Below are 11,618 nucleotides of genomic sequence, written 5' to 3' on the forward strand. Positions count from 1 at the left end.
ACCCATATACTTTGTTTTTGTCTCTTTATTTTTTTAAAGTTTGTTATTTAAAAAAACCCACAACACTATGCAAGGGCATAGAGAACTTTTGGCTGAGAGCAGTGAAACCCAAATAGTTAAAAAAGGTATTTTTAAACCATATTATATTTTTACACACTTAAATTTACAATGCTTCATACTGCTACCTTATTTAGCTATGTGAGAGGGGCAAAATATTACAAACACTTAAACCCGGTATGATGCATAGCAGTTGTACACCACTGCAAAAACTTCGGCCAATAATAATAAACGTCAATACACAGTACAGTAATCCCTAGTGTATTGCGGTTAATTGGTTCCAGACATGACCATGATGAATGAATTTCTGCAAAGTATTTATTTTACATCAAATAATTATTTTACTCCCTTCTAAATCAATTTTCAACATTATGAGAGCCCTCTAGACAGCCTGACCCAAATAGTGGCCGCTATACGGAATAGCGTGATCTGATTGGGTTTGTCTCGCCTGGTTGCTAATATTACTGTTGTATTGATATTTTTCTAGTTCCTTTTGCCACTGCTATGTGTGAAAATGATTACTTTAGGGCAAACATATTGAAAAATATGTTTAGGAAAACCAACAAAAATTGAGGGACAACTGCATATCCTGTATGCAGCTATGTTTTATTGACCGTATTGGATTGTGCAGATCCATCCAATGTTGTGTGTGGGTGTGACTACTTAGTACATAATCCCATTCATCTAAAAAAGTTGCGTCATGTTTTTCAAAAGGGACCGCTAAAGAGATGTGTAAAGATGGTGGTTAGCTGCACATACGCTTGTAGGGCATCTTGGAGCGTGTTTTCACGTAGAGCCTCTTGCTTTTGCCAGTGTGAACCTTCTTGATGTTGTAGCCAAGCGTGTTGCAGCGTTTCTTCCGGCAGTCCAGACAAACGCCTTTGTGAAAGGCTCTGTTGTCCCTGCACTCGTAGGCCACGATCTGCCCGTCCTTGTTGAGAAGTGAGTCAATGAACAGATGCACGGAACGTTCGTGGGCACATTTCACTGTTTGTTCAAAGCCTGACGGACAGAATGGAAGAGTAACATTAGTCATTGCAATCATTAAGGCCACGAGCTTTGTTGTTTTACTGACTTTTTTTTATACAACCCGTTTTGACATAGTAAATAATAGGACTGTTTGAAAGACTATGCAAACATTAGAAAACTGATTCCTTCAAAACTTGCAGTGGGGTGGTATAAATTAAATCTTGGGGGGGAACATAGAATATAATTACAAAACCCAAAACCAGTGAAGTTGGCAGGTTGTGTAATTCGTGAATAACAACAGAATACAATGATTTGCAAATCCCTTTCAACTTATATTCAACTGAATAGACTGCAAATACAATATATTTAATGTTCAAACTGAGAAACTTGTTTTTTATTGCAAATAATCATTAACTTAGAATTTAATGGCAGCAATAAATTGCAAAAAAGTTGGCAAAGGGGCATTTTTACCACTGTGTTACATGGCCTTTCCTTTTAACAACACTCAATAAACGTTTGGGAACTGAAGAGACCAATTTTTGAAGCTCTTCAGGTGGAATTATTTCCAGTTCTTGCTTGATGTACAGTTTAAGTTGTTCAACAGTCCGGGGTCTCCGTTGTGGTATTTTAGGCTTCATAATGCGCCACACATTTTCAATGGGAGACATGTCTGGACTACAGGCAGGCCAGTCTAGTACATGCACTCTTTTACTATGAAGCCACACTGTTGTAGCGCATGGCTTGGCATTGTCTTGCTGAAATAAGGAGAGGCGTCCACAATAATGTTGCTTGGATGGAAACATGTGTTGCTCCAAAATCTGTATGTACCTTTCAGCATTAATGGTGCCTTCACAGATGTGCAACTTATCCATACCTTGAGCACTAATACACCCCCATACCATCACAGATGCTAACTTTTGAACTTTGCGCCTATAACAATCCGGATTGGTTCTTTTCCTTTTTGGTCAAGAGGACACAATGTCCACAGTTTCCAAAAACAATTTGAAATGTGGACTCGTCACACCACAGAAGACTTGTCCACTTTGCATCAGTCCATCTTAGATGAGCTCGGGCCCAGCGAAGCCGGCAGCGTTTATGGGTGTTGTTGATAAATGGCTTTGGCTTTGCATAGTAGAGTTTTAACTTGCACTTACAGATGTAGTGACAAACTGTAGTTACTGACAGTGGTTTTCTGGAGTGTTTCTGAGCCCGTGTGGTGATATCCTTTACACACTGATGTCGCTGTTTGATGCAGTACCGCATGAGGGATCGAAGGTCCGTAATATCATCGTTTACGTGCAGGGATTTCTCCAGATTCTCTGAGCCTTTTGATGATATTACAAACCGTAGACGGTGAAATCCCTAAATTCCTTGCAGTAGCTCGTTGAGAAATGTTGTTCTTAAACTGTTCGACAATTTGCTCACACATTTGTTCACAAAGTGGTGACCCTCGTCCCCATCCTTGTTTGTGAATGACTGAGCATTTCATGGAATCTACTTTTATACCCAATCATGGCACCCACCTGTTCCCAATTTGCCTGTTCACCTGTGGGGTGTTCCAAATAAGTGTTTGATGAGCATTCCTCAACTTTCTCAGTCTTTTCTGCCACTTGTGCCAGCCTTTTTGAAACATGTTGCAGGCATCAAATTCCAAATGAGCTAATATTTGCAAAAAATGTAAGTTTTCCAGTTCAAACGTTAAGTATCTTGTCTTTGCAGTCTTATTAATTGTATATAGGTTGAAAAGGATTTGCAAATCATTGTAGATTGTTTTTATTTACGATTTACACAACGTGCCAACTTCACTGGTTTTGGGGTTTGTATAATAACAACACCCGTCATCTTCCGTGAACCAGGAAATAGCCTGCTAACAACACAGATGCAGAAATCAATCTTTTAAATGTTTTAGATGGCGCAGGTTAGCACTCTACCCTGTTACATTCTCACTGCATAGCATAGGTGTCAAACTCGAGGCTCGGGGGCTTGATCTGACCCGCCACATCATTTTATGTGACCTGTAAAAGCTTGAAAAAATGTGTGTTCATGAAGCACGTCATTATCATTGCTAAATGGTCTTTCAATTTTGACAGAAGAAAAAGATTGGCATACAATTGCATATCTTCTAAACTTTATAAACATCTTATTATGCAACAAGATATTGCATACATTATTTTGTTATGCAGAGATAAATACCTAAATTATTGGTGAACCGATACAACTTTTTCACTTCCAATATGATACAGATATTAGAGCGTTGAGTATTAATCTAATACTTTCATTATTTTGTAGTGTAGAATGTTAGAAAGGGTTTGATCAAGTGAAATCACTCAGAACAAATGGTAGGCATGAAAAACACTAACCTACACTAACCATTATTCTGTTTATAAGTTAGAGTGGAGTAGAAATTGTTTTTGGCGACACTTGGTGTCCACAATAATTTACGAGGGTAAGCTCATGAAGCAGTAAGTTGAATGATGCGGACATGTTTGTTACTGGATACTTTCTATACGCTTCTGCCTCTGAGACTTTGGATTTGTAAGTAATATGCAACTATAATCATTTGATACTTGTTTATATTGACATGTCGTGTTTTAGAATGTTATAATGTTTAATTAAAGGCCTACTGAAACCCACTACTACCGACCACGCAGTCTGATAGTTTATACATCAATGATAAAATCTTAACTTTGCAACACATGCCAATACGGCCGGGTTAGCTTACTAAAGTGCAATTTTAAATTCCGCGCGAAATATCCTGCTGAAAACGTCTCGGTATGATGACGTCAGCACGTGACGTCACGGATTGTGGAGGACATTTTGGGAGAGCATGGTGGCCAGCTATTAAGTCGTCTGTTTTCATCTCAAAATTCCACAGTATTCTGGACATCTGTGTTGGTGAATCTTTTGCAATTTGTTCAATGAACAATGGAGACAGCAAAGAAGAAAGCTGTAGGTGGGAAGCGGTGTATTGCGGCCGACTGCAGCAACACAAACACAGCTGGTGTTTCATTGTTTACATTCCCGAAAGATGACAGTCAAGCTTTACCATTGGCCTGTGGAGAACTGGGACAACAGAGACTCTTACCAGGAGGACTTTGAGTTGGATGCGCAGACGCGGTACCGTGAGTACGCATGCAGCTGCGGCTTCCAAATATTTGATCGCTTGCCCGTACGTGCGTGTCGCTATGTGCATGTCACGTACGTAACTTTGGGGAGGTGAACGGTACTTTGGGCTGTGGGATTGAGTGTGTTGTGCAGGTGTTTGAGTTGTATTGGCGGGTTATATGGACGGGAGGGGGGAGGTGTTTGTTATGCGGGATTAATTTGTGGCATATTAAATATAAGCCTGGTTGTGTTGTGGCTAATAGAGTATATATATGTCTTGTGTTTATTTACAGTTTTAGTCATTCCCAGCTGAATATCAGGTCCCACCCGCCTCTCACAGCATCTTCCCTATCTGAATAGCTCCCACTGCCCTCTAGTCTTTCACTCTCACTTTCCTCATCCACAAATCTTTCATCCTCGCTCAAATTAATGGGGAAATCGTCGCTTTCTCGGTCCGAATCGCTCTCGCTGCTGGTGGCCATGATTGTAAACAATGTGCGGATGTGAGGAGCTCCACAACCTGTGACGTCACGCTACTCGTCTGCTACTTCCGGTACAGGCAAGGCTTTTTTATCATCGACCAAAAGTTGCGAACTTTATCGTCGATGTTCTCTACTAAATCCTTTCAGCAAAAATATGGCAATATCGCGAAATGATCAAGTATGACACATAGAATGGACCTGCTATCCCCGTTTAAATAAGAAAATCGCATTTCAGTAGGCCTTTAAGGACAATTATTCCGTAAGCGTAGCTTAAGTGCTAATGTGTGCTTAGCTATTGTGTAGCTCCTAGTAACCTATAGACTATTGCGTTTACATTTTATAAATGATATCACTAAAATACAAGAAAAGACCAACCCTGTTTGCTTATTGGAGGACATTTAGGTGTTAACTGGCTGTCTAGCTTTGCACAAGTAAATTTCGCTACAAGATTGCTTAAAATCTTAATATCCCCTCGGGGATTATTAAAGTGATTCTGATTCTGATTTATTGCAGCTTATATCGGATCGGAACACCCCTTATTGTAATATCTGCTTTTCACATTGACAGGATTTCAAAGCAAGTTATCCATCAGTAAAACATGTAACAAATGTGAGGCAATTATACATTCATATTTATATAGAGTATATTTCACTGCTAGAAGTGGCCCTCTGAGGGCAGCCATACATGGGATGTGGCCCTCAATGAAAACGAGTTGGACAATGCTGCTGTATAGCATTAGGCTGCTGCCATATCAGAAACAAATCTTTTGCCAAGGTGAACTGTTAACAAAACAAGCCTAAAATGAAATTATAGATTGCTGTTTATTTGTTTTTATCCAACAGCAACGTGGTGAGCATATTGCTGTTTATTTGTTTTTATCCAACAGCAACGTGGTGAGCAGCCATGTGCGCTCTGACAAAAACGAGGCATTAGTTTTCAGTGAATCACCTTTTTGTGATGCCTCAAAGCAGAGGGACCTCTCCCCTGTCAGTGAACTCTAATGTCAACATATACAACAAGCTAATGACAAAATGACAAACATTTCTTCAATGAAAGTATATTATTTTTGTTCATTAGTTACTTTCTAGATCGATGTAATGAATAATTGTACGGTTGTTGTTTTATGGTGTATCAGTGTAAATGGAAACCGGTACCACAGGATTTTTATGGTAAAATGTGGACGTCTGTGCTGCCAGCTTTTTACCGTTACAGCTGTTGTCATTTTACAGTGCACACTTTGATGGATAACTTGCTTTGAAATCATAAGTCAAGCAGAGTTTTAAGTTATTTTTATTTGAACAAAAGAAAAATGTTCAGAGAGTAAGATATATTTGTTGCATTATGAGATATTATTAAAGTTTAAAAGATATGCAACTACATGCAGTATATGTATTTTTTCTGTCAAAATGGAAAGAACAAATACATTTAGTCAGAAAAGATAAATGGGTCGATCTGAGATCTAAATACTACGCGCCAAACAGTGTGTGCAAACTATAAAATTGCATGTCTTATTAGCAAACGTGTTGTGTGTGATAAGACTGCTTGTACAATTAATAACTGGTGCAGACCGCCCTATTTAAATAAGGATTTTGCGTGTACTATGCGACATTCACTATGGAGACTCTTACTTACTGCACATTGATGTTATGCTCCTACCAGTGATGGTTTGCTATGTTTTCAAACATGCAGTAGAGATATATGTACGACTTTTTCTGGGCACTTTAGAAGCAGTCCTACAGTGCATCTACAATCATACTTGCCAACCTTGAGACCTCCGATTTCGGGAGGGGGGCGTGGTTGGGTGCGTGGTTAAGAGGGGAGGAGTATATTTACAGCTAGAATTCACCAAGTCAAGTATTTCATATATACATGTATAAGAAATACTTGACTTTCAGTGAATTCTAGCTATATGTATATATGTATATATATATATATATATATATATATATATATATATATATATCCATCCATCCATCCATCTTCTTCCGCTTATCCGAGGTCGGGTCGCGGGGGCAGCAGCTTAAGCAGGGAAGCCCAGACTTCCCTCTCCCCAGCCACCTCGTCCAGCTCCTCCCGGGGGATCCCGAGGCGTTCCCAGGCCAGCCGGGAGAGATAGTCTTCCCAGCGTGTCCTGGGTCTTCCCCGTGGCCTCCTACCGGTCGGACGTGCCCGAAACACCTTCCTAGGGAGGCGTTCGGGTGGCATCCTGACCAGATGCCCGAACCACCTCATCTGGCTCCTCTCGATGTGGAGGAGCAGCGGCTTTACTTTGAGCTCCTCCCGGATGACAGAGCTTCTCACCCTATCTCTAAGGGAGAGCCCCGCCACTCGGCGGAGGAAACTCATTTCGGCCGCTTGTACCCGTGATCTTGTCCTTTCGGTCATGACCCAAAGCTCATGACCATAGGTGAGGATGGGAACGTAGATCGACCGGTAAATCGAGAGCTTTGCCTTCCGGCTCAGCTCCTTCTTCACCACAACGGATCGATACAGCGTCCGCATTACTGAAGACGCCGCACCGATCCGCCTGTCGATCTCACGATCCACTCTTCCCCCACTCGTGAACAAGACTCCGAGGTACTTGAACTCCTCCACTTGGGGCAAGATCTCCTCCCCAACTCGGAGATGGCACTCCACCCTTTTCCGGGAGAGAACCATGGACTCGGACTTGGAGGTGCTGATTCCCATCCCAGTCGCCTCACACTCGGCTGCGAACCGATCCAGTGAGAGCTGAAGATCTTGGCCGGAGGAAGCCATCAGGACCACATCATCTGCAAATAGCAGTGACCTAATCCTGCAGCCACCAAACCAGATCCCCTCAACGCCCTGACTGCGCCTAGAAATTCTGTCCATAAAGGTTATGAACAGAATCGGTGACAAAGGGCAGCCTTGGCGGAGTCCAACCCTCACTGGAAACGTGTCCGACTTACTGCCGGCAATGCGGACCAAGCTCTGACACTGATTATACAGGGAGCGAACTGCCACAATAAGACAGTCCGTTACCCCATACTCTCTGAGCACTCCCCACAGGACTTCCCGGGGTACACGGTCGAATGCCTTCTCCAAGTCCACAAAGCACATGTAGACTGGTTGGGCAAACTCCCATGCACCCTCAAGGACCCTGCCGAGAGTATAGAGCTGGTCCACAGTTCCACGACCAGGACGAAAACCACACTGTTCCTCCTGAATCCGAGGTTCGACTATCCGGCGTAGCCTCCTCTCCAGTACACCTGAATAGACCTATATATATATATATATAAATAAGAGAAATACTTGAATTTCAGTGTTCATTTATTTATTTATTTACACATATACACACACATAACACTCATCTACTTATTGTTGAGTTAAGGGTTGAATTGTCCATCATTGTTCTATTCTCTGTCACTATTTTTCTAACCATGCTGAACACCCTCTCTGATGATACATTCTGCTTTGTCTCCTTGTTGTGTGCGCAGTTGTGCACTGCACTCTCTAAAAGCCGTAGATGTTATTGTCACATATGCATGTACAGTAGATGGCAGTATTGTCCTGTTTAAGAGTGTCACAACATTGCTGTTTACGGCAGACAAACTGCTTTACGGTAGACAAAAACATGACTGCTGTAGTTGTGTGTTGTTGCCGCGCTGGGAGGACGTTAATGAAACTGCCTAACAATAAACCCACATAAGAAACCAAGAACTCGCCCTCGATCATTCTACAGTTATAACGTGATTGGGCAGGCACGCTGTTTATATTGTGGGAAAGGGGACGTGAAAACAGGCTGTCGACACGTCACTGAGGTGCGCATGGAGCTGGAGGGGGCGTGGCCTCCAGGTGCGCATGGAGCTGAAGGGGGCGTGGCCTCCAGCTCCGCCTGAATTTCGGGAGAAAAGTTGTCCCAGGAGGTTTTCGGGAGAGGCGCTGAATTTCGGGAGTCTCCCGGAAAATCCGGGAGGGTTGGCAAGTATGCAGTCTACAATGGAACCCACTTTTTGAGCGTGCCGAATGTGCGCTCTCGAAAATGCTGGCACTAACTGCAAGCTTGTGCTGGAATGTTACAGATGCAATAAAATGCATATTGCAATAATTTTTTTCATTTATATCAAAAAAACTTATTGCAATATGCAAACGTCAATAAAAAAAAGCCAGCATACACCAAAATGCATCAATTAAATGTGTTTTAATCAGCCACTTAAGTCATACAGCAGGTATGAAATGATACAATCATATGAACTCTAAATGGTCCCTAGTGTGTGAATGTGAGTGTGAATGTTGTCTGTCTATCTGTGTTGGCCCTGTGATGAGGTGGCAACTTGTCCAGGGTGTAGCCCGCCCTTCCGCCAGGGTGCAGCTGGGATAGGCCCCAGCACCCCCGCGACCCTGAGAGGGACAAGCGGTAAAAAATGGATGGATGGATATTACTGAATAGACAATATGTCTAATGTTTTTATTTTTGACAGTCCAAATATGTTGACAAGCATACGTAGAATGGAGCTGCAGCGCAATCTCCTCCTTTTTCACAGCCATTTCTGCACAACGGGCAGTTTGCGCGTCCTGTGTAGACGTGCTAAACATAGAAGTAAAATAGCGGCTGCTGAACAGTTTTAGTCTTGATAAATCACACTGCGTTTGATAAATAATTTTCTCCTGCCAGTATTGTGGGCGTTCTGATGTTTAGCATATATCCTGCATATTCATACAAACAGAGACTCGAAATGGATTGTGCTCCTTATTTTGCTTACTAAAGAGATGCAATCCACTGCGCACAATTTTAATAGATCAGATTTGGGTTCGCTATCAAGTTTGCATGTGTTTTAATACACGCAAAGCTTTAGTAGAACAGGCCCAATGTGCTTTATTGAGGCATATTATTTCCAGGCTTTTGCGGGCCGTATAAAATGATGTGGTGGGCCAGATCTGGCCCCCGGGGCCTTGATTTTGACACCTATGATGTACGACATTAAGACTAGACAGAAAATATATTCATTTGTATTCTTGGGGATTCTTCACAAAAATTGGTTGTGTATATTTTGCAGAAACAAGGGTTTGTGTGCTTGAGCAGAGAACAAGAAATAAAATGTTGTGCCATGATTGAGTACTCTTAGTGTGACCACAGCTGGCCATGAAGGGTGTGAAAGTGTAGATTGACATCATTATCTTCAAAGGATGACACCTCTCATCCTTTCATGTTGTCACTCCCCTAACGACATTAATATTTCCTCTTTAAAGGCCTCATTTCTCAGACAGCCTAGCCCGGAGGCAGCTTCGCCTCAGACGGCTGGAGAGGCGAGAGGAAGTAAGAAAGGCATATGTTGCTAACTAACTCCTTAGTTTGACAGGTGCTTTAATGTGGCGCTCGCTGTCATTTCATGCGGATGCGTTTTGCATTGAGGGTCACCAAAACACCACAAATCACCGAGCCACTTGCGCTCAGCTGGAGGGAATTAAATTCATCTGCTTGAACGCACACAACTAGAAACTGTCAACACCAGCAAAGATGAACCGGCTCAGCACATCCTGGTTGCTCAGACTGTTGTTTTTGAGGTGGCGGCACCAATTAAGAAAAAAAATGTTATGACAGAGCAGCAGAGGAGGATGCGACAAAGCAGTTCTTCTATGTGTGACATGTTTGTTTTTAGACACAGACCCCAACATGACGATATTTAATTATCATCGTCTAAAAACTATGCTCACCTTATTTATTTAAACTTCTATTTACGTATAGAATTGAAAATACTATCTTCCCATCAAAATATCTTTAGACACAATTAGTTCTCAAATGTATGCAGGGGATATACAGCTTCTGACCGCCCTATTACTGTAAGTGCATCCGCACACTCACAATTGATATGCTTTTTTTAGGGCACTACGAAATTATTATATATTTTTTTCAAATTCTGTTTTAATTTCCCGGAATTCCGTTTTTTTTTTACCATTAATTGTGGTACAGTGTCCAAACTTGTTCCACCGAAGGCTGGTGAAAGTGACAGAATGCAGAGGGCCAATCTGATAAAAATTTGTACATTAAAAATGCTAAAACCAATATAATGTACCAGTTTTATGGTAAACTATTTTGAAAAAAAACCCCAAACATCTTCGCATTTGTATTGTAGGTGACAAAGCAAATAGTTGTTAGTGTTATATCTAATATACCTAATTTAATTAAGTTAATTGTATTTTCATTTTTTACATTTTGTTGCTATTTTCACAAATGTATTTATTTTATTGTAATTACATTTTTAGAACATGTCAAGAGCCCAAAAACATTTAACTGTGGCCGTGGGGCTAAAATGGGCCCCGGTTGCATTTTGGACAACCCCGATTTGCACTTATTTTTCTAACATAGAGCTTTTTTCTGTCACTGAATAGAATGTCTGCAAAAAATCCTTGCATTTATTGATTCAATACATCATTGTAGAATTTTACACAGTATTTCAATTTAAAGCATAATCATTATGTAACATAACAATGTACCAATAAATGCTGCAAGTTTACGTCGTACATTTAGGTAAAAGAAAGTGAAATGAGTTACGTTTTTTTTTTTTTTTTGAGCCGAGCTGATCGCTTAGAACTCTTTATTGGCCAACTCTGTGATTCTGTACGCTATCTGTTAACGCATACTTACCAACCTTGAGACCTCCAATTTCGGGGGGTGGGGGGCGTGGTTGGGGGCGGGGGCGTGGTTGGGGCGTGGTTAAGAGGGGAGGAGTATATTTACAGCTAGAATTCACCAAGTCAAGTATTTCATATATATATATATATATATATATATATATATATATATATATATATATGCCCGCGACCCCGAAGGGAATAAGCAGTAGAAAATGAATGGATGGATATATATATATATATATATATATATATATATATATATATATATATAAGAAATACTTGACTTTCAGTGAATTCTAGCTATAAATATATATTTATTTTATTATATATATATATATATATATATATATATATATATATATATATATATATATATATATATATATATATATATATATATATATATAT

General features: G+C 40.7%; 1 protein-coding gene and 1 long non-coding RNA gene across 2 annotated transcripts in view; one reads left to right on the plus strand and one right to left on the minus strand.

Annotated features, from left to right (window-relative positions):
• The window catches only part of lipca (lipase, hepatic a), a 30,463-nt gene that overhangs the window by 4,396 nt on the left and 14,449 nt on the right, over positions 1–11,618 (minus strand). The window contains exon 6 of the mRNA XM_061964085.1: positions 817–1,059. Within this exon, the coding sequence (XP_061820069.1) occupies positions 817–1,059 (243 nt within the window). The remainder of the gene's footprint in view (positions 1–816; positions 1,060–11,618) is intronic.
• The window catches only part of LOC133608654 (uncharacterized), a 40,449-nt gene that overhangs the window by 198 nt on the left and 28,633 nt on the right, over positions 1–11,618 (plus strand). The window lies entirely within an intron of this gene.

The sequence above is a fragment of the Nerophis lumbriciformis genome, linkage group LG06 (genome assembly GCF_033978685.3).
Source record: "Nerophis lumbriciformis linkage group LG06, RoL_Nlum_v2.1, whole genome shotgun sequence".
Taxonomy (NCBI): Eukaryota; Metazoa; Chordata; class Actinopteri; order Syngnathiformes; family Syngnathidae; genus Nerophis; species Nerophis lumbriciformis.